At 38.5% G+C, this 25113-nt stretch overlaps 1 protein-coding gene across 3 annotated transcripts in view; it reads left to right on the top strand.

Moving 5' to 3' along the window:
- Positions 1–4237: 4237 nt before the first annotated feature.
- Positions 4238–25113, top strand: part of LOC130905820 (leucine-rich repeat transmembrane neuronal protein 4) — a 172587-nt gene continuing 151711 nt past the window's right edge. The window contains exons 1-2 of one of the 3 annotated variants that reach the window (XM_057819530.1): positions 4238–4789; positions 4848–4966. In XM_057819530.1, the coding sequence (XP_057675513.1) occupies positions 4963–4966 (4 nt within the window). In that variant the 5' untranslated portion in view covers positions 4238–4789; positions 4848–4962. Of the gene's footprint in view, positions 4967–25113 lie in introns of all 3 variants that reach the window. The other 2 variants (XM_057819529.1, XM_057819531.1) reach the window with 2 other exon arrangements.

The raw sequence follows: 25113 nt of genomic DNA on the forward strand, positions 1-25113 counted from the left end.
CGATACGAACCTTTAAAACTCTGCTCAAGCAGTGGTTGAAAGTAAACCAGTCCTGCAATCACTGACTTTTAAGTTTTGAGTAATCTATTGTACTGTTTTATTGTAATCTTTTCTTCTTTGTCTTTTTGTATCTTTGTGTTACCTGTTTAGGGACTGCGGATATAAATTAGCATTTTGTTGCTACAATCTGGCATATTTGCATCTTTTAGATCATGGTTGTCCAAACTTTTTGCAAAGGGGGCCAGATTTGGTGTGGTAAAAATGTGGGGGGCCGACCTTGGCTGAGGTTCTTTACGCACAACAACAATATATTTAAACACATTTTAGCAAGCTGTTCTGTTTCCCATTTGCCTTTTTATTATAATTTTAACAGTCTTAAGCATGTGTTTTGGTTAATTTAAAACATGCATTTCACATGCAGTTGAATATTCACTCAACTTTTTTTCTTAAACAGATGTAATTTTACTCTTAAAAGCAAATTACGTTTAAAAAAAAGAAATATAACAAGATGGAAGTTCAATGTTCACAAAACCTTTGAATAAAATATCAGACAAACGAGAAAGCAACAATCATGCAAGGCTCATTTGAAATATGACATATCAGTAACTATAAACGTTGATTGAACTTTTAAAAGTTTATTCTGCAGTGAAAACTGATAACTTGTCTATATTTATGACTGATTTTGATTCTAACAAACAAAATCAATTCAGAGACTTACTCCATCTGGAATAATCCCAGAAATTTTATTCTACGGGAGTTTCATGTCATCGACGGCAGCGCAAACAGAAAAGAATAAGTGTTCTTCTCGTTTGGTTTTTCAGACTCTGGAGGTCCAGTAACGTTCATTTCATTGTCCACTCCCCTCGAAAAATGAGTAACTGAGCAGAGTCAGAGGCATCTATGCTTTTGTCGCAAGCCAGCGAAAAAAGTCAAACTCCTTTCCTCTGGCTCCCAATTGTCTTTTTATGTCTGATGACACTTCTTCAGTCCTCCGTGCCATAGTGTTACATGCCAGGCAGACATTGGCAAACTCTTGCTGCTTCTCAGGACAGATTTTCTTCACTATAGTCATCACGAACTCTTTGATAAATTCAGCCTCAGTGAAAGGTTTGCGAAAAATTCAGCCTCAGTGAAAGGTTTGCAATGCTTTGCGATCAGTGCTGCTACCTCGTAACTAGCCTTTGTGGCGTTCTCATTTGACTCTCGGGCTCATGCGAAATACTGCTGCTGTGAGTTTAAACTAGCTTCAAGTTGCTTCAATTCCTCGTACCGTTCCTTCCTTGCAATCTTTTCGTTCATGTCACCGTGTCTCGTTTGGTAATGTCGCTTGACATTGAACTCTTTCAAAACAGCCACAGTCTCCTGACAAATGATGCAGACACAGTTGTTGCGTATTTCAATGCAGAAATAGTCCAATTTCCACCTATCCTTGAAGCGCCGGCCCTCACAGTCAACTTTCCTTTTTTTGTCTATTGTCGCCATTTTAAAAAATTGTGGGTAAAGCGTCACACACAGTGATTTCACTCAGAATGCTGCTGCCCTCTAGTATGTAAATGAGGAACAGCATTTAGTGCAGTGCTTCTCAATTATTTTCTGTTACGCCCCCTCCCAGGAAGACGTAAACGTTCCAGCCCCCCCAACTCTTTGCCACCACTGTAAATATACTTTAGTATCATTTGTGTATAAAATTCTTATTGTTGTAAGTACAACTCTGCATAAAATTATGTTCTTTTTAATATTAAAGAAAAAACGTAATATAGATCAATTTACAATAAAGTGTCAAAAAAATAAAATAAAAAAAAAACAGCAACACATCCATTCTGTAAAAATACACTCAAGATATATTTTTTGAGTGTTTGATGCTGAAAAATAAAATTAATAAAATCCATAAATAATAATAAATTCAACTTGATTAGCAACATTACCTCATTAGGACAATATATCGAACAATTAGACTGAAATATAACAAACATTAATACAACAAAAGGACAGTGTCATTGGACAGAGGGACAGTTTTTATTTTTGCTGCAGGCAGTATCAGCTCCTTTGCTATGGTCTGGGGTTATTTTGCACTGAGCAGCTTGGTATGCCACCTTATATGATGCTGACAGTGCTCGCTGGTTTACTGATGTAACATTAACAAAGCGGGAGGATTGTTGGCAATATTTGGCACTTCCTGAAAAAAATATTTCCTGCTGTCCGCTGTGAAAGTGAAAAGTCTGGTCTTTCCTTGTCTCCCACTGTACTAAAAGTCAAAGCCAAAAGCTAAATGCTACATATACTTCGTTATATCTCCTTGTCTAAGCTTTTCATATCTCCAGGGCTCTTTGCTGTGTGCTCTTGTTTTGTTCAAAAATACTGCGCACACGCTAAAAATGAGAGTGGCACTGCCACCCACTGAGTGGATGTGCAATTACACTTTATTCTAGTATGACAAAAATGTATGTTCCCCAAGGTCACATGCGCCACCCTTAGCATCGCTCTGTGCCCCCCCCCCCCCAGGGGGCCTGCCCCACTATTTGAGAAGTACTGATTTAGCGTAAGCTACTTCATATGCAGCTTAATTTATTAAGTCTATGTGCGGGCCAGACGATATCGGCAGAGGCTGCGAGCTGGATGAAATTTGACCACGGGCTGCATTTGGCCCCCGGGCCGGACTTTGGACATGTCTGTTTTAGATGTTCATCAATGTGCACTGTCCCTATTACATAAACAAACAAAATAAAATAATACAAGTTGTTTATTATGATAATAAATAATAATGAAATAATCATAATATCATAAATAATGATAATGATTTATCAGTTAACTGAATTACTTACAGATTCACACAGGGGTGAAAGTGGGCAGGAACGGTCAGGAATGCAGTTCCGGTATAAGATTCAGGGCCGGAACGCTGTTCCAGTATATGGTGCTTTGATTCCGAAAATATGACGGCAACTGTCAAAACGCTATGTAAAAAATAATAATAATAATAGTACAAAGCTGCCACACATGGATTTAATCTCCAAGAAGAAAACAATCTACAAACATCAGATTTACATACACAAGTGTTAACAACAAGCATAATAAAGTGCTTGTATAGCGTAATCTGTTTCCACCGATATTTATTATTTATTTTTTTCCACGGACAGCATGGAGGTTTCCCCAGCTGCTGCAGTTATCTGAGTCTGATGATGACTAGTCACGTCAATGTGCGAATGCCCGCAGCAAAGCAAAACGCCTGGACTCATTTATCCGTTCAATTGGCTGACATACTGACATGTGATCACCAGAGATAGTTAGCTCTGATTGGTTCAAATGTGCATGTTTTCTGAAACGGCAAAAATAAATAAATAAATAAATAAAGGGAAATGCAACAGAAAATGAATCAAATCTTTAAGAGCAAGGAAAGAGTTCAGGTGGCTTATTTATCATATGTTGTTTTATTTGCTCTGACGCGGAGGTTCAGAACATCTTAGCTGTCAATCTGCACTTTGGACTTATTTTTGTTCATTTATGTTAGGCTACTTATTCATTTCCTTATGATATATAAAAGTCAATGTTTGTGTGATCTCCAAAATATATTCCATTTCACTCTGCATTATATAAGTCATTTGTACTTATTTTTCTGAATGTGTGTTACGCATATATTTATTTTAAAAAACGAAACAAAAAGTAAATGTTTACATTATCTTCAATTTTAATATACATCCTTTGTTCTTAAGTAGTTAAAATTGAGATTTGGCATTTAGTATGTGAGGAAATGAGGGAAAATAAAAATTAGGAGGTGGCGGTTGGGGATATAGCTGTTTTTGTTAACTTTTATTTTGCAAATCATTGAATAAATACAATTTTGAATGAAAATCAGTTTTTGTATGTGTTATAGAAATAACTGACCAAAACAGTTTTCTTTGCATTTCAGTAGTTTTGACTCTGAAAATTTCTGCTTCCGTGGCGACCTTCACGTCGGGGAGTTCTGGCAAGAAATTCTGACCACATTCACCCCTGGATTTACACCGGAACTGCTGTGGAGCATCACTCAGACTAGACAAAAATAAGAACAATGTGCTCCCTATATCAAAGCTGCATAACCGTTAAAAGACAAAAGACAAATGGGCGCGCGCAAATATAAGACATCATATAATGAGTTTGCAGAACCAATATAACTATTCGCCTGGCGTAACGTTGAGAATATCCTTTAAGATCTTGCCGTTAACATTGGCCGGATAATTTTCTTGATCCGGACTCACTTTGAACGATGTGCGCGTGGGTTGCAGAGCCGCCAGAAGAGGGCATTCAGATTCTGCTTGGTTAAAGTTGATTCAGGGTGCATGACGCTCGTTAATAGCGTCACGGCGATTATATCTGTACTGCGTGTGTGAGGAAGGCACGTGGATAAATAAGGTGGATATTTGTATATTGGATTATTTTGTGAGTTTTTGCTTTGACTTGTGGAGAAAGCAATTTACTTTGCAATGTGCGCCATGGGCGGTCCAGACTGAGCATCCCTCCAGTCAGACGACACCAAGCTGTTCCGCTGCACGGGAAATGAATCTAGAACAGTTTTTTTTTGTAGGGAGAAATCGAAAAATTGTATAAGTGAAAAGCTCTGCGACGGGTTTTGTAATGAATCTTCAGGTGCGTGAAGAGACTGCCATGGTCCACTTGGACGGGACTGCGCTTGCTGCAGTGGGCAATTCTATTTGGCTCCAACTTGGACACGGCGCTTATTTTTGCAGAAAAAGCCTGGACGGGGAGATTTGAATTTGGATTTAGTGAAGATCCGTCGCATCACCCTCAAGTGGAGGTAATTGCACGGTGGTGTTCGGGTAAACAAGCATTTTTGAACCGGACTGCGCACCCAGGTCCAGGAGAGTAAGCGGGGGTTGTTGCGCTCAGACCCGGCTTGTTATTAGGACGGTACCTGCCCGTGGACATGCGGAACAGAATCCATTAACTGGACTTGAGAGATACGCGGATATGGGTAAGTGGCTCCCTTTGAAAAAAATAACACTTTATATTATTGCCAGGTTCACGGCAATTACATTTCTAAATCATATGCTGCTTAACGAGAAACTGTCTCGAATCATTTCTTATGCATTTGGAATACATAATTGTCAAGACGTGAAAACGTGTTTTGAGATCCTTCAAGAATGAATGCTGAATCTTGTGCATTAATTTTCAGCAGCAGAGCTGCAGTGCACCCCCCAACCCCCCCGATCCCAACTACCCCCCATTTGACTGTAAGGTTTATTACAGAGTAAAGGGACTTCATTTGTAATTTGCAATCCCGTGCACTCAAGGTAGCCCAAATGGTGTGCATTGCAAATTAGAGTACCGTTTCCCCCCTTCCTCTTCACCAATTTGAATGGCTGGCTCACTGACATGGACAGCAGTCACAGGAATGCTAATCACATCAATGTTGGAAGGGAGTCAATGTTATAAAAGCGTTGCTCTCCGCTAAATCGAGTGCCCTTAATCTGATTGGAACAAAATTATACTGTTTAAATTGTAGACACTTGGTCATGCCAAACTTTGGTATTTGTTGCCACGGTGCAGATTTTGACACTAACTGCAAGTAAGTATGCAAATATCTTAAAGATACGCCACAAACTGTGCCTATAAATCAATTTCAAATATTGTTCACAAAACTCGCGGTCGTTTAAAATCTATACATTTATTTAATTAAAAGACAACATTTTAAGTTGTTATTCCTGTCCTGGTTTCCTCATGTGTGCACAAGATTACACACTCGCCCCACTCTCTCACTCTGATTCTCTCTTGATAATATATTCTGTTCACACACACGCGCACACAATTTTTTACACTATGCATAATTACACCCTGTTATCCATCATTTGCCTACCCAGTAGTATTGTCAGTGGTAGCCTAATCTCCCCAGCCATTGGAAACTAGTAGTCTGTCCAGATGATCAAACACGGGTATTGCTATGCCATTAATTGTGAGGCAGTGTGATATATTGACCCACAGTGGGTTTCTGCACCGCATCAATATAAGCAACAGCAGCATGCACGCAAAACTGCATTGTATGGCTGAAGGAGCTCAAATGCAATTTACGGGCAAAGGAACTAAACCTGCAGGGTGAATCATGGCAGCCTGGCTTTCTGTTTGTTAAATAGTGTGTCAGAATGTTCGTGGTGGTGCAGTGAGGATTATAACAGTGAAAACGGATAGCATATCTTCAGATCTAAAAACAATCCCCCCGAAATATTTGTGTAACTGTGATGTGGGTTTCATGTTGTTTCCCTCAATTCAAATTGATGGTTACATCATGCTATTATTGACCAGTGCAGCTGGATGTTATGTACTTCTTTAACAGCATGCAACACACGTATACTTAATGGGCCTTGTCTCTGGAGATTGAGCAAGAACTGTTACCAAAGGGCTGCTAACAGGTTCTTTTCTAAACTTTATTACCATAATTAGTCCACCTAATTACAAGTTTTGGAAGTCCCCTATCACAATACCTGAAATACATAATTTGTTGATTAGTCAGCCATGGCACGCAGTTGGTAGAGTGGGTGATCCTGTCACTCAAGGGTCCATAATTCAATCTTGGCACTGTAATGGTGTAGAATACATAAAAGTGCTATATAATTCCTCTCCATTTACCATTTAATGTTACGGACATTGTGTTTATACCCTTAGCCAAGCGTTGTAGGCATGGTTGAATTCGCACAATAAAAGAAAACAGGACGTTACTCCTCTGCATCCAAAAAGCAACATTTTTGCAAGAAGTGACGTTGAAGGTGGGCGGGGGTTCCTGGGCCCCTTGAGCGCAATACCATTTCTTTAATGTAGAAATAACGTATAGATATAATACGCAATAAAAAATTGATGATTTTCATTTAGAAGATGACTGACAAACAATTGAAGTTATTAAAAGTGAGAATCTATTGCATGTATTGTATGACCAGGCCATTTAGCGTTACAGTATGGCATGTCAGTCCACTTCTAATCCAATAATACCCACTTGTACCGCCATTAAAGCCCAGCGATACAAGGAGTCTCACTCAGCCTATAACCAGCCTTTCAGATTGTAACTGCATGTCCCAACTTGTTCTTAAATTTAATGACAATACAACTAAAGACACTTTGTTTGGATCCCAAAAGACAAGTAGCTTATTTGATGCTTTCTCTCAGCATCAGCCTGCAAAGGAACCTTGAAATACACTTACTCACCTGCCATGTATCACATAAATTAGGTTCAAATGAGGTGATACCTTTTTTAGATGCTTTTAAACAAACAAAAAAAGTTTTTTTTTTTTTTTTTAAGAAGCTATTTTTTAAATCAATTCACACTAAGGCATACCATTAATTCAAAAAGAACAGAATGGTTGGCAACATAGTACGATTTGATATCACAAATATCAATAACAAATAAAAGCCCTTGATTTTCAAACAAAATATAATACAGGGTGAATCAACAAAACTGTGCCAAAACCATTGCGGTATATTAAAAAAAAAATAAAGTAAAAATAATAATAATAACTAACTGGATACAAGTATTGTATATACCATCTTCAAGTTTTTATTTCATGCTTTATGAGTGCTCAATGTGACCACCACCAGCGGCACAGACAACATCAAGTCCATATGAAAGGTAGGAGTAAAAGTAGAGTAAAAGTTTAAAAGTTTTACTAGTAGTAGTCGCCATTTTGAGCGTAAATAAACGACTTTTGAGCGTAAATAAATGACTGATTTTCCGACAGACATATTCAAATTGACACCCCATTAAACAAGGATAATTCCTGTATCAAATGACCGCTAATTCAGTCTATTTCAATGATTTTAAAATGGATAAATGTGTGATGATTTTGGCACATTCTTTTTGAATCCCCCTGTATAATTGTCAGTCATCAGTGATTCCATAATTACAGGAGGAATTAATTGTCAGTATTGGCTTCCACTAGTTGGAAACAACTATGTCATAGAAAAAAAAATAAAACAAAAAACAACTGTCAACACATATGTGTTTTTCTGAAAGAGTTGGCTGGTGTTTGTACTTTGAGCTGAATTGAGGACTGTAAAACTCTTTAGCCAAATTCCATCCAGCTGATCTAATGCTGCAACCTAAGGATTAATTAGGTATGAATGCATAATAAATGCCTTGTGTTTGCTTTTGTACTGACCACCATTAAATCTTTATTTAGATGTATTCACAGTGGGGCAAATAAGTATTTAGTCAACCACCAATTGTGCAAGTTCTCCTACTTGAAAAGATTAGAAAGGCCTGTAATTGTCAACATGGGTAAACCTCAACCATGAGAGACAGAATGTGGAAAAAAAAAAAAAAAACAGAAAATCACATTGTTTGATCTTTAAATAATTTATTTCCATATTAGAGTGGAAAATAAGTATTTGGTCACCTACAAACAACCATGATTTCTGGCTGTCAAAGAGGTCGAACTTCTTCTAACGAGGTCTAATGAGGCTCCACTCGTTACCTGTATTAATGGCACCTGTTTTAGCTGTTTATCTGTATAAAAGACACCTGTCCACAAACTCAGTCAGTCACACTCCAAACTCCACTATGACCAAGACCAAAGGGCTGTCGAAGGACACCAGAGACAAATTTGTAGACCTACACCAGGCTGGGAAGACTGAATCTGCAGTAGGTAAAACGCTTGGTGTAAATAAATCAACTGTGGGTGCAATTATTAGAAAATGTAAGACATACTGATAATCTCCCTCGATCTGGGGCTCCATGCAAGATCTCACCCCGTGGCGTGGAAATGATAACAAGAACGGTGAGCAAAAATCCCAGAACCACACGGGTGGACCTAGTGAATGACCTACAGAGAGCTGGAACCACAGTAACAAAGGCTACTATCAGTAACACAATGCGCCGCCAGGGACTCAAATCCTGCACTGCCAGACGTGCCCCCTTGCTGAAGAAAGTACACGTCCAGGCCCGTCTGCAGTTCGCTAGAGAGCATTTGGATGATCCAGAAGAGGACTGGGAGAATGTGTTATGGTCAGATGAAACCAAAATAGAACTTCTTGGTAGAAACACAGGTTCTCGTGTTTGGAGGAGAAAGAATACTGAATTGCATCTGAAGAACACCATACCCACTGTGAAGCATGGGGGTGGAAACATCATGCTTTGGGGCTATTTTTCTGCAAAGGGACCAGGACGACTGATCTGTGTAAATGAAAGAATGAATGGGGCCATGCATCGAGAGATTTTGAGTGAAAATCTCATTTCATCAGCAAGGGTATTGAAGATGAGACATGGCTGGGTCTTTCAGCATGACAATAATCCCAAACACACAGCAAGGGCAACAAAGGAGTTGCTACGTAAGAAGCATTTCAAGGTCCTGGAGTGGCCTGGGTAAATATTTCCCTCATCGCGCCTGTCTCATCAAGATGGATTTTTTTGAGTCTCCAGATCTCAACATCATAGAAAATCTGTGGAGGAAGTTGAAAGTCCGTGTTGCCCAACGACAGCTCAAATGCTTGAGATGAACTTTTGGTATTGACCAAATACTTATTTTCCACCATGATTTGCAAATAAATTCTTTAAAAATCTAGCAATGTGATTTTATTGTTTTTTTTTTTTTTTCCACATTCTGTCTCTCATGGTTGAGGTATACCCATGTTGACAATTACAGGCCTCTCTAATATTTTCAAGTGGGAGAACTTGCACAATTAGTGGTTGACTAAATACTTATTTGCCCCTACTGTATTTATTTATTTATTTATTTATTTATTTATTTATTTATTTTTAAACATTTTTCTGAACCTTTGCAGTGTTAAAAGGATGGCCTAACTTCGTTCTGATATTTTGATGTGTCGCCTTAACGACTCAAGTTGAATGTCTACCTATCCTAACCTTTTCCAGGTTATATTGTATGTTATAAACATTACTATGCAACCAAATACCAGTGTACACCACAGCCAACTTATTGGAGCTGGATATCACAACATGACTAGATTTTATTATAGTAAGTTGTTTTCTATTTTTTTCTTCCTTGAGTTCTGCATTTAGACTAGCCTACTCAACATGACAGTGACATGACATGACAGTTTAACATGATAGAGAAGATGAGTTTACAGAGCAGGCCAACTCCCTCTAGCTGACTAAATAGACTAGGTTTGACATGAACAGCAGCATTCTATAATACTCAAACTTGAACACTGAAGCCAAAGTCAGTGACATTTTGTTGTCAACCAGCTGTTTAGACTAGAATGTCAAACACAATGTTTTTCAGACAGGTAATGACCATAGAGAGCTGTAACTTTTGCAGTTCTTTATCTGTACATGTGTCTAATTCATCAAAGCATCATGTTGCCAGTAATTGACTCCATTGTGTTGTTGGGACTTGTCCGTTTGTGCATGTAGTATTACACTTATTCATAGGCGCCATGGGGAGTGTGGGGCTCAGGGGACATGTCCCTTGCATTTTTTCAGATGGCGTTTTTGGTTCTCGGCAGTGTTTATCATGCAAAAACAATGTTTACACAATAATAAATTGCAAAACAACAAATATTAGGTCTCCATGCAAAACGCCTGGCAATCACTGCAATGCATTAGGCTAGAACAGAGTGTTAAATATACATAGAGAACCCACTGGATCACTACAATGAAACGTTGAGCATTAAAGAACACACCAATGGGACACTTTGTACTGCCAGGCTTCTTGGAAATATCGCCAAAAGACATAAAAAATGAGGGTATTTAGTATAAGATAACATAAAAAATAAAAGAAAACATGAAGTTAAAGAAAAACAACAGTGGAAAGTGTTGTACTGTGCATCTAACACATACAGTCTGAAAAGTATTGATGCCAGTTTGTTTCAGTCCCACTGAGTGTCACAAACGTTTGGGGGAATGAGGCCCTGAAATATAGTTTGACACTGCTGCTTTAGTCAAGGCAAGACAAATCTATTTACAGTATATAGCACAATTCTACACAAAACCTTAAATGAAACTTGGTTGGGCCAATCACTTCACTTAGATTTTCAAACTGCTGATGCTAAATTATCAATTTCCCTTGCCAAGACTGGGCAACGAGTCTCATGGAGGCGTTAATCAATGCCAACTCCTCACAACAGCGGCAAGTTTTCTAATGCTTATAGTAACATCCCGAATATTTTCATGAGACAGCTGCCACCACCTTGTAATACCTGCAGTCCTGAGTCAGAAAGAGCACACCCTCCTAGGAAAGTTAGATTTTAATCAAAATAATTTTAGTAACAGTTTTTACAATTTCAACACAACTGTTTTATTCAATGCTTACTTGACTCGAACCATGGAATTACGGCTTTGCCTACACTAAAGATACACGATAATATCGGTTACCGATAATTATAGGCCGATAATGGCAATTATGACGTCACACAGATAATACAGATAAAAAAAAAAAATCAACCGATAATGCAACCCGATAATTATATACTTGATTTAGCCTCCAAATGTGCGCAACCAAGCAGTTTTCTCCACTTCTCCACCGCCGGCTGCTCAACCCCTCCCCTCTCTGAAGCCCCTGTGGGAGGAGGGTTGAGGAGTACGGCGTCATAGGGGAGTGTTATCAGTGTTGAGGCGCTCTCACTAGCGTGCGTTGATTTTCCAGTGTGTGAAATGAAATAAATGGCGCTCTCGCCATCTACAAAACATGCACTGCAGAAGTTCCACGAGGCGTAAAGAAAGCGTCCTCATTGAACACCACAAACCCAGCAGCCATTTAAAACTGCATCACAAAGATTTTTGGAACGAATACGAGGCTGCTGCTAGCGCGAATGCTAAAGCTATTGTATACACAAATAAACTATAAAGGAAGCTACGGAGCTTGTAACGATACAGAGATGCTGCGGTCCTCCCGGAGTCGTGTTTTTTGGGAATGCAGCCCAAAGCGGGTGGTAAACTCCCATCTATGGCTAAACACCTCACGAGACCGATAGTCGACAAGTAGCTGTCTTCCGATGGAGCCCGCCGGTCCGGAAGGCCGCCGCCTCGCCCTAGGCGGGCAGAGCAGAGCCATGCACCGAATACGTCGCAGCGAGCCGGGGGCGGACGGATATCCGATACAAACTTAGCTGCCGCCGCAACTCCGGTTCAAGACAGAGGCCTGGCGCGCGGGTGCTAATTTGGCAGCGCGGACAAACTGAAGGGCGCAGGCGGGAGGAAATTCCCGAAATGACCCGATAGCCAAACCCCTGGATGAAAAAATAATGCAGTTTATACGACCACGATTCTTCGTGAAAGACATGGCGATCACATCGGTTTTACCACGGACATTTGGACAAGTGATGTCAAGTAAACATGTTTATCATGACGGCGCAGTGGTTAGTGGATAACCACCAAACTACACAAAGAAGTCATCCAGTCAGTAATGCATTCAGTACGCTTTAAATTTATGACGTCTTAATCAGATCATTCTTCCTAAATCTAGTCAAATAATTTTCCCCATCTTGTTTGAGTGTTGAAGACTAGTTAACAGATGAATGCGCCAGATTATTCCACTTACTTGAACTAAATATTGCCATTTGTTCTTATTAAGCCCAAACATCTAAAAAAATAAGGTCATTTTTCACCTAAATCAAGAAAAAAATGCTTTCAAATAATGTTATGAACCATACATATTTTAGTTTTTTTTTAGGATTATGTATAATAATTTATTGCTTAAAATAAGGCTGTTAAGCTTATTTTCAGCTGGCTATTTTTCTTCAAGAAATCTGAGTGAAAGATACTTGAAGTGCTGGCAGTTAATTTCACTTATTTCCAATAGATTTACACTGAAAACAAGGGAATTTAAATAGTTTTAAGGAGTTGTGTTTTTGCTGTGTATTAATGTTATACGTTAGGAATGGCTTACTTTTAAAGCCATTTTTGTGCAACTTAGGTATTTACTCTGTAAGTAATTGTGGCCAAAAGTTTAACATTACACAATGTCAGACAATCTGTCTTTATTTAGATGTTGGAATTTACTACTTGTTCACATTTGATGTTGAAAAAAAGAGCAATAATATTTTTGTACAGTAATATTTTCTCTTGTGTATACTTTAAAATTTTACATAAAACTTTTAATAGAATTATTGGCTTGACATTATCGGCTATCGGTTGGAACGAGGAGGAAATGATCGGTTATCGGTATCGGCTGAAAAATTCATTATCGTGCATAACTAGTCTACACCTAGCAGTTTTTTTTTTTTCTAAGCGAGGATCCTGCCTTCATATGTCCTGAAGAAATAATTATGTCTACACCACCACATTTGTAGAAAAAAATATCCACAGCCAACAGCATACCTGTCTTAAAATATTGATGTTGAAATGAATGTACTTGGCCGCTCAATATTTTGACACTGTTCTTCTTAAGAAACGCAACTGTTTTGTAGGCTCTGTGTGTGTGTTGTCATGTTGGAAAACTGAACAACGACAAAGGGCATGGTAGCATCTTCTCTTAAAATACAACAGTACGTCTTAGAGTTCATGATTCAATCGATTAAATGTAGCGCTGCAACACCTGCGGCACTCATGCAGCACCCTATAAGGACACTGCCACCACCATATTTTACTGTAGGCACTATGCACTTTTCTGTGAAGTCAGCAGTATTTAAGCCACTGGTTCCAAAAAGGCTGATTTTGGTTTCATTGCTCCAGAGAATAGAGTCCCATTAGTGTTGTTTGTTGGTAGCACGAGCCCTTGCTAATTCCAGTATGGCTTTCTTGTGCATCGGCTTAAAGAGAGGCTTAAAACGTGGACGACACTCATGCATGCCACTCCTCTGCAGTGTATTGTGTGACGAGAAGCAGTCACCCCAGTTCTGCATTGTAATTCTTGAGCAAACTTCTTGAGCAAAGTTCCATCGCAATTTTTTTTTCTATCTTTCTCATCAGGTGACACTCCTGTTGAGGTGTCAACTTCTTTGAACGGCCTGGACGGCCAACATACATGATTGTTTTTTCATATATGGTGGAAAACACTCAGGGAACTTGAAGTTCCGCTCTGAGACCCCCAATTTGGCCATATTTCAAAATTGTCCGATATGCTTGTGCGATACATCATTGGAGAGCTTATAATATACATTTTCTGAGAGAAAAAAAATGGATCAGGAGGGCATTTAAAAAAAAAAAAAAATACATACAAAAATTAAACTGCAAAACCCTAAATGAAGATGAGAATACGCGTGAGCAGAATTAAAGACGTCACAATTTTAACGAGATATTATCACGTACTTACCTTGGTTCGATCCAAAAACTCCATGTAACATGTATCACCGAGTGTCAAGATACAGATGGGAATGGCCACAGCTGGATTTTTGGGGGATTTTATGGGTAACCATAGTAATATAACAAGGGTTGTGATGCGAAAATCGCAGACATCAATGAGTGGTCGAGATGTTCTTTTTCATATTTTTTTAATGATATTCGTATTGTAAACTTTTTTTTCTATTTTTCTCTGTTCGGATCGATTATTTATCATCTAAAATTTTAGGGAAAATGAGACAGTAACAAAAAAAATACAATTAAGTGATAGTTATGAGGTAGATATCCGTGACTTTTTTACAGACACCAATCTTGTCATTGTGACGTAATTTGTTTAAAAGTTTAAAATATGGCAGTGAATAATTTTTTAAAGTTTTCGTTTTTTTTTTTTTTAACTAAATATTACACATCAATTAATGATTCTAAGCTAAAAATGACAGCCATTTCGAATAATAAATGTGATTATTTACCTTCTTTTTATGGCTGTGTATTGTGCGACGTCTGTAAACAGGGGTTTTCAGGGTAAAACGGACATATTAAAAATAGTTCGGGGACCATGCGCCATGAATCTGATATGGCAGCATATGGACATTTTGTTCTATCAAACGCAACAGTTCAGCTTAAAATACAGCAATTAATTTTTATGAGGGGTGCAAGAGCAGAACTGTTTTTTCACCCTTGTCTGTGTTTTCCGCCATATGTATATATATATATATATATATATATATATATATATATATATATATATATATATATATATATATATATATATATATATATATATATATATATATACTGTATGTATACAGTATATCTATAAAACTATTCAATCATGGCATTAAGGCGAACCCCCTTTGATGCTGTTAATTTTTTTTCACATGTAATTGATTATGGTCCTTCCCAACTCTTGTAGTTTGGACTTCAAAACAACATGCGGATGCCCTTGGGCGCCAGAGTTGGCCAAGAGAGGCAGAGTGAAATCATGGATAATAGTCGAAACTTTAATTTTGGGTTTTAATGGCCAAAATGTGGCAGGTTGACTTGGCGTGACAAGCGTGAACCCGCCTGTCCTTTTGAAACGACTCATTTTAGCATGCTTGGATGAAAATCCAGCGGTGATAATCGAAGCGCTTGGGCACTGGTGTTGTGGCCACCCGAGACATACAATACAGGAGGACGGAATGAAATCCTTGTTGTCAGGTGAAATGTAGCTTTGGTGTTTTAGCCTAAAGTGTGGCACTCTGAGGCAGAGTGTGGCATTAATTGTCATTGTCGCAATACACAGATAAATTTTGAATAAATGTGTGAAATGATAGAAGTTGAACATTCTCGAGCATTGTTGGATGAAAATGAAACAATGAACCTCCAGCCTGGAGGCTCCAGACGCTTTGCGCTTCTCTCATGACCGCCCAAGCTCAGTATTTCCGGGCTCAACCAAGCAGAGGATCAAAGTGAAATCCCCACTCTCAGGCGAAACTTAACTTTGGCTCTTCAGACCCAAATGTGGCACTCTGAGGTAGATTGACTGATGCAACCCCCCCCTGAAATATACAGATAAATTGTTATGTGCTTTGGGAGACTTGAAGTTCCGCTCTGAGACCCCCAATTTGGCCAAATTTCAAAATTGTCCGATATGCATGTGTGAGACATCATTGGAAAACTTAAAATCTCAATTTTCTGGGGGAGGAAAAATTTTGAACAGGAGGGAATTTTTGAAAAAAAAAAAAAAAAATTAAACAGCAAAACCCTAACTGGAGGCGAGAGCACGCCAGAGCAGAATTAAAGACGCCATGACATTAATGAGATATTATCACGTACTTACCTTGTTTCGATCCAAAAACTCCATGTAGCTTGTATCACCGAGTGTCAAGACACAGCTGTGAATGGCCACAGCCAGATTTTTGGGGGATTTTATGGGTGAAACATGGTGATATAACAAGGGTTGCAATGCAGAAATTGCAGACAACAAGAAGTGGTCGAGATTTTCTTTTTCATATAGTTCCCCTTTTAAACGTTATTTTTCACTTTTTCTTTGTTTGGATCAATTATTTATCATCTAACATATCGGGAAAAATGCGACAGTAAGAAAAAAATACAGTTTAGCGATAGTTATGAGGTAGATATCCGTGACATTTTTACAGATGCCAAATTTTTCATCGTGACATAATTTGTTTAAAAGTTTAAAATATGCAGAGTGAATATTTTTTTTAAGTTTTTTTTTTTCGGTAGGAACTAAATATTAAACATCAATTAATGATTCTAAGCAAAAAATGACAGATATTTTGAATAATAACAATAATTACTTACGTTCTTTTTATGGCTAGGTTGAAACAAAAGCGTTTGCGTGATGTCTGTAAACGGAGGCTTTCAGGGTAAAATGGACAAATTAAAAATAGTTTGGGGACTTAATGTGCCATGAATCTGCTATGGCAGCATATAGACGTATTGTTCTATCAAACACAACAGTTGTTTTGTCTTAAAATACTGCAGTTTCTTTTAAAGAGGAGTGCAAGAGCAAAAACTGCTTTTTTAGTCTTGTCTGTGTTTCCCGCCATATGTAAAGTATATAAAGAAGTATATATAATGAAATACAAGTGTATACAAGTGTTTATAGATTGTACCACAAAAATTAAAACATAAAATGGAAACTCCATGAGGCGGATGTGCTAACCATTGTTCCACTGTGTCGCCCTTTTAAGTTATTTGGGGGAAAAAATCATGGTTAAATCATCTTTACAAGGGCACAGTTGCCCAACTATCCGCAGAAGCGGGCCGGCCCAACAGTAGTGAAGTAGTTGCCTGGCACGGCCAGACTGATCTCCCTGAAGTTTTCAAACACTGTGAGAATAGTCTGTGTCCCAGCTCCTTAATGGCCTCTCGAGGTGAACAAAATCATCCGCCCAATCAGATTCGATTATTCGCGTGACGTGTTCCTAACGAGCAACGTCACTCTTGCGCGTCGGAAGTTGTCTCCACAACAACACAGATGGCGAACGGGAGAGCCGAGAATATGTTCCAATCCACGGTAAAAACAGTTTTAAATTACCAAAAACACATCGACACAAGTCATTGACAACAGTCTGTCTCGCGCTAGCCATGTTGAATAAACTTCTCCATTCTCCGCTCGCGCTAGTTTCTTGTCGCTTTACCAACGTCACGTCCGCCCATCGCTGATTGGTCCACTCCGCTGTCTGTTTGCCGTGGCTTGCTCCGCTCTGGCAATTTGATCTGCCGGACGGTCGGCAGACTCAAGCACTGGAAAATGCCTGCAATTTACAGAATTTTACAGGCTGTAAAGCAGGAGTCTCCAAACTCTTCCATTTCAGCAGGGGCACAGTTGGTAGCTTGAGTTTTCCTGGGACCGAAGGGTCTGTGGTTCGCTTCCCAGCTACAACTGCCACTGTCGAAGTGCCCTTGGACAAGGCACTAAAACCTAATTTGCCTCTAACGGGTTGGCAACGGCTTGCGTGGCACCATTGGTGTATGAAAGTGTGCGTGAAAGGGTAAATGTGTGCTAATGCAAAGCGCTTTGGGCATGGTAACCATGAAGATAAATGAACTATATACTGTAAGTACCCTCCATTCCACATGTGGGTGCAGGATTTCATTTCAACCAAACAAGTTGACAACTTTTCACCAATGTGATGTTTTACAAGTGTAATCAGTTGATTGCAGTCAGGTGCTGCTTGTTTTAGCAGAAAGCTCATTGGTTCAATTGTCTGTTCTGGATCGATTGGAACAAAAACTAGTACCCACAGTGGTCCTTGAAGACCGGTTTGGAGACCACTGCTGTAAAGTCTAAACTACTTAGGGACCTGAGTGGCCGACACTTAAGGCGTCAGTGTGGAATCTCCCACAGAACTTCGGTTCCACACGCAGCACTTGGCCCGTGCTAATAATAACATTTCTGAGGGGAAAAAGGTTGCATTAAACAAAACTGAAATGGCACACAACTGAACCGAACCGAACCGAACCGAACATGCAAAACCGAAACGGTTCAATACATCCACCATGAAAATCAGATTAAATGATTTCACTAAATGTTAACAAATATTCATGTCTGTGTGTGTTTGATTCAGTAAATCACTGAAATCTATTTTTAAAACACAAAACAAAAAAAAACTAAACATTTGGGGCAAAAAGTGTTGCGAGATAAATGTGATTAATCACTATTACTTAATTACAAATTTGCTAATTCATTATTTATTTATTTATTTATTTTTAATGGTGTGTCACCCTTAATGCAGTATATCTGTTTGTCTGTCAGTCTGTCTGTCTATCTGTATCAACTTTGGACAAAACAAAATTACCCAGGCAGCGTACATTTTTTAATTTACTTCTTGTCTCCTGCATTGAGATGTAACTATCAAGGGAAATCAGGAATAAGAAATTGAAACTCAAAACAGTCCCCATCTAGCATGTGTGTACAGTCTCAAACTATATTTTTGCCATCTTTTCCTTTTTTGTTGTTCTTCTGCCAGAGATGTGTTGCCATCTAAAGGCATCGTCGAGCGTTATTCAATATCAACTGCTGAAATGTTTCTAAGATGGCAGGCCTTTGCTGTCATTCCAAAGATAATTGGAGACTAATGGGGTAGCTCTGGCTAAGGCCTAGGTTCTACTATAGCCAAGCATCAATGTCTTGTCTGTGTAAAGGAACAATACTTTTCATATTGTCGGTGGCAGCAAATGGCACCAAAGTGCACCAGCTTGTTCGCCAAGATAATCAGCTAAACTTGTACTCAATGCCTCTATTTGTGGTGAGGCAGAAAAATCCATCGTGCTGAAGACAGCAATGGTTAAACTGTTCTGGTATGTCTTTAAACACATTTTCATAATGGACTTTTCCTTCGTTAAGCGCTTTAGGCAAATAACTTGAGAGAATTACAAAGCTAAATGAGAGGCAGAACTATGTATCAGGCAATGCCTATTTTAGCTGGAGTTGAAACCATGCGCAAATGGAAAACAGCTAGAAATCATTGACAATATTTGGAGAGTATCACTTTGCCGTGGGGTATTCAGGCAAGACTCCAGACTAACTACATAATTTAACACATTACTTTTTAGGAGCACAGTAGCCCCTAATTTGAAGTGTTAGGGGCACACGCAGAACATCAAGGATCAACTCATCCCGAAAAACAATTTCAGTGCCATTTCCATGCCTGTTTCCTGACATAACTATTTGGTCTCGTTATCAGAATTTGCTTACTCTAGGTTCAGGGTTTTAATCCCAGGCTATGGGTTTCCTGTGTTGAGTTTGCGTATTCTCCCCGAGCCTGTGTACGTTTTCTCCGGTTTCCTCCCGCAACCCATGACAAGCATGGTAGGTTAATTGAACACACCAAATTGTCCACACCCACATTGATCACTCAGCACAGGCCACTAACACGGTTCCCGCAGGTCCTTAAAAAGTCTTAAAATGTCTTAAATTTAAAATGTGAATAATCAAGGTCTTAAATTCTTATTATTTTTCTTAAAATCTTAAATTTAATGAAAAGTTGCAGTAGGTATTTAATTTCCAGACCATGCGTTTAATGTCAGGGAAATCACTGTAGTCCGCCGTAAAACTTCTAACGGTATGTATTTGTTTTATTAACTCATTCACTCCCAGCCATTTTCACCAGTGCAACCCCCTTCGCTCGTGGCCGTTTTACTAGATTTTGACTGATTTTGCAAGGCCCACACAAAATTTTGTTCTATTGCTATATAAACATGGAACCCACCAAAAGAAAGATTAGACTCTCTTTTTTCAGCAGGAAAAAAAGTTAGTTCATATCTTCTTCCATTCTTTAGAAATCAGCATTTAAAAAATAGCTTATTTTGAGCAATTTTCCAATTTCTGATGAAAAAACAGAGAAATTGAGCTTTTTGTAAACGCATACATTTCAAACATAACTTTGGTTTTAACACAGCCATTTTTTGCTTTAGTTACATCCCAAAAATTTGAATAATGTTTTCCTTTTACAAAATAACATAAACAACATAAATAACATAAACAACAAAATAAAGCTTTTGATAGCAAAGTAACAATTTATTTACACATAACTAACTGAGAGATGATGCTGTTGTGGCCGCAACGGCCAGGGTAAACTTTTCCCTCAATGCCGCCTGTCTCATAAAGATGGATTTTTTTAGTCTTTCCAGCACGGACTCAACGGCATCGTCCGCTGCACTGGTAGTCCCGGTCGTTCTGCCCGGTCGTCCAGCGCCTGGTATCCCGGGCATCCTCCCGGTTCCTCTGCTCGGTCATCCGCCGCCTGGCATCCTGGACGTCCATTCGGTCGTCTTCTGCCGGCGCCCCGGCCGTGCGGCCGGCCAGCCATTCGTTCTGTTGAATCAGGTTGGGGGTCTTACCAAATGCGCAACTGCCCTCAAGTGTCCAGTTTTATTGCTTTAAAATGGAATTTCAGCTTTGTGCTTTGGAGCTAAGTTCAATCAGAACCTAGCGATGTCTCTTGTGGAAAAAAAAAAAAAAACGTAAAAGACGTATAAATACGTTTTTGGGACACTGAAACAATTAAAAATAGAACATATTTATACGCTTTTGGGAGCAAACGAGTTAATGGCCGTGCACTAAATACGAGTTTGGGATTAATATTAGGGCTGTCAAACGATTAAAATTTTTAATCGAGTTAATTACAGCTTAAAAATTAATTAATCGTAATTAATCGCAATTCAAACCATCTATAAAATATGACATATTTTTCTGTAAATTATTGTTGTAATGGAAAGATAAGACACAAGACGGATATATACATTCAACATACGGTACATAAGTACTGTATTTGTTTATGATAACAATAAATCAACAAGATGGCATTAACATTATTAACATTCTGTTAAAGCGATCCATGCATAGAAATATATATATATATATATTCGTTCTTAAAAGATAAATGTTAATACAAGTTATAGAAATTTTATATTAAAACCCCTCTTAATGTTGTCGTTTTAATAAAATCTGTAAAATTTTCAGTCAAAAAATAAACTAGTAGCTCGCCATTGTTGATGTCAATAATTACACAATGCTCATGTGGTGCTGAAACCCATAAAATCAGTGGCACCCAAGCGCCAGCAGAGGGCGACAAAACATAGAAAAACACAAGTAACAAGTGGACATAACACTGTGCTGTTATTTTAATCTGTTTGAGCGGGGCATGTGCGTTAAATGCGTCAAATATTTTAACGTGATTAATTAAAAAAATGAATTACCGCCCGTTAGCACGATAATTTTGACAGCCCTAATTAATATATGTTATGCGGTACGTTGTCCGCAACCTTAGTGTACGCCGGTGACTTGAGTTGTCGCCATGACGCCATCTCCTGGTTATTCGCAGTTGTAGAGATGAGCGAGAATATGCAGAGATGGGGAAGTGTAGATTTAATAAAAAATGGATGTTAGATGGTTTATTTAAGAGATGGTTGGCACCTGGTGAAAATAACAAGTGTCCGGTCTTGCAAAAAGACTTTTTCGTTAGGGACAATGGGGGTCAAAGCCGTCGAGTCGCATATTGGAGGAGAAAAACACCAGCGTTCTGTTGCAGCAGCTCCTTGAATTATATTATTAACATCTTAAAAATGTCTTAGGAAGCATTATATTTGACTATTAAAACAGTGCAAGAACCCCGCATTAAAGGCTAAGGCAAAATGGCATATTCTCTGTTGCCAAGATAAGAAAACAAATCTTACCATGTGTTTCCAAACAAGCAAGCTGGAGCGCTGCCTAGCTGAAGACATCCTAAACTCGGTAAAGAGAGTGAGGGAGAAGCGCAGCTCATCTGACGTGAGTGACACGACCCAAACAATGCTAAGATGCAAGCTGACGTACTCCACGTACAATATGAAAATGTCTCGCTTTGTGGACATAGACAGAAAGTATTTTCGTCTCGTTGTCATCTCGCCAGATGAAAACTGGCATTCGTCTCATTATTCTAGTCTCCCTAGCCACATTTAGCTCCTCCTCATCACGGTCATGAAAAACTGTCCATCGACAAAATATTTTTGTTATGGTATTTGTGGACGAAAACAACACTGCATACAATACAATAGATACAGAAAAACAAACAAGCAAACATTGAAGAGCGTTGCATTTGGTAAAGGGTAATCGAGACAGCCCAGAGAAGGACCTCTGCACCTTGGTTAATGGCATTAGAGGAGACATTAGTACACAGTCCATTCATTAGTCACATCTAATAAAACAGACCTAATATGCACATAGTAAATACAGTCAACAAAGGATTGTCAGAGAATTTTATAATGAAATGATATGATATTGATTCTTTGGAGAACGATATAATATGATTAGACAGAACAGCTTTAAAATTATATACAGTATAAGATAAGCACACATTTAACACAACCAGTTACATTTTGTCTTGAGTAATAAAAGATATAAAGCAATTTAGATTTTTTTGGGACGATTTTTTTGCCATTTTGAAACATTTCAGACATTTGAATAATCTGCAGGGAAGGATGAGATTTTCCCGGAATGGCATACCGGACACTACATATCACTTCAGCTCATTAATATTCATGACGTTAGCTAATGTTGCTAAGGGGGGGACACGCTACCGTTTGTCCCCAATAGGAAATGAATGAAAAGCGTGTACGAACAGGACGTTTACAAAGCTAAACCTACCAATTCTGTCGGAAAATAATGTCCCTGGTGCCAAATTCACTGGTAATAGCATAAAAACATAAAAATGTTCGGTTAAAGAGATGGCTTGAGCGTTGAGGGCTGAAAGAGATGAAAAAAACGAGCTGACCGAAGCAGAGCCTTAGCTTTTTAATCGACACCTTTTTCTTACGCGACTGACAGGACATTTTCATGTTTCAACAATCTATCCTTTACCTCCACATGGCCTGTCTATCTTATACTAGTATATTAGTATATCCTCTGGTTGTCTTACATCTCAGACCATTCTTTTGGGAACTACATTAATATTTTCGTCTAGCGATCGCAAATGCTACTCGTTGAGAGCCAATGAACACTTAATTTTTTTTATTAATAACAAATATTAATTCTATCGTTTATTTACAATTCCCCGTTCTAAAGATTTTTTTTTTTACAACTGAAAAAGTAACAGTGGCAGTCAGATACCATTTTATTTCTTTTGAGGTCATTCATTGTCAGATAGAAGCAGCACGGCACAACGCCACACTAAAAAATAAGTTAAAAATATCAAAATGGCTTACCTCTTTGTCCTCTGAAGGAGCATGCCAACCCAACAAAATGTTTACTGCATATGAAATGTGAATGGCTTCACCCTGGCTTCACCTAGCTAGCGTAAACAAGTTGATTAATTCATCATATTTTTTCCTCCGAGTTTTTGGTTTCGGGAAATCTATTGGAAAAACATCATTCATATGTCGTAATGTCTAGAGTCTGTTCCACAAGTTCCAAAAAAGCAATGTGTGATTGGCATGTTCGTTTTTGAAAGATTATCGGAGAGAAATAGAAAAAAGAACATTGTTTCTATGCGAGAGCGGGTCTATAATGTCCCACTTCCGCTTTACTTCCGCTTTACGATGCAACGTCACGGTGTATAAATAGCATTCGTGCGGTACGCTATTCCTAAATGCTGTGGATGTTGTTGGGCCATGTGGTTTGCCCACATGTCTAATATCCCGGTCACCCATCTAAAATAATGCATAAAAAATACCCACCACCTCGTTTGTAAAGAAAAAAAAAACATCCACAGCTAAAGGCATAAGTGGATTTTGAAGCATATTCATAGTAAAGCAAGTTTATAGAATGTCTCAGTAGTATAAAAAGGGCAAATTACAGGGTTTAGTAACTCGTAGCCTAGTGGGTAAGTGGTTGCGCAAGAGGAAGCCTCTGTATGTGTATTTGCGTCCTGTAGTGGCTTCACCGAAGACGCAGCAACTACTTCAATACTTACACAACTTCATATCCAGATGTTTTTTCTTCAATTTTTTAAAACAATTTTTCACATTTTCTTGTAGCGGAATAATAGAAGTAACAACAATCTGTTTCGTTTCACGTTTATTCAAAACTTGGGCATACATTTTGCACATGGGGTATAGCACTGTGAAGCAGCAGGATGAAGGGAGAACATCGGCATTTGTGTCTTTGATAGAAAACCTGCCTTGGAAGCAGAAAAGGAAGGTGGCGGAAAATGACTGTCCCTAAAGCCCAAGGCGAGAAACCGTGCCACGGCATACGTACTGTTTCCAGATATAGCATAGCATATGTGACGTAAGAACGTAACATATTTTTCACCGGCAGTGATGTTTCAAAACACAAAACCCCTGGTTATTGATGTACGCATGCAGACACATTCAATTGAGAATTTACAATCCTTCCCTTTGGTTGGATGTTTACGATATATCATTTTCAGCGCTTCAAATTTGTGTTTACATTTGGAAACTTAGGCAAAATTTCTTGGAAAAAATTCTTGTAAAAGTTGGCAAAAACATGGATTGTGACAGTTAACTGCAGCAGTATGGGACTAAAGAAAAGATAGGCCGATTATCGGCGCCAATACTTGGACATTTGACATATATAGCTATCAACCTTTTTTTTTTTAAATCTGACCAGCCGATATGAAAAAATCCATTTAAAACTGTATTATATGGATTAACTGTATTGTATGATTTCTTCATTCGCCCCTTGTGTTCCGGCAGCCTTAAATGAGTGTATTAACTTTTATTCTTTACTCTATCCTTGTTTTTTTTTTACATTACTCACAACTCTGATTTTATGTTTATTGTGCAATAATATAATTGTAACATGTATTTGTGAAACGTTTTGATGCATATTTTTATGGTAATAAAAATTGGTAATATGCAATACAGTATCCTTCCAAACAGAGCTATTCAAGTCATCTGGTGAATATTCTTCTAGTTTTAATACTGCAATATTCATCGCAATATATCGC

This window comes from Corythoichthys intestinalis, chromosome 17 (assembly GCF_030265065.1).
Source record: "Corythoichthys intestinalis isolate RoL2023-P3 chromosome 17, ASM3026506v1, whole genome shotgun sequence".
NCBI classification, from domain to species: Eukaryota; Metazoa; Chordata; class Actinopteri; order Syngnathiformes; family Syngnathidae; genus Corythoichthys; species Corythoichthys intestinalis.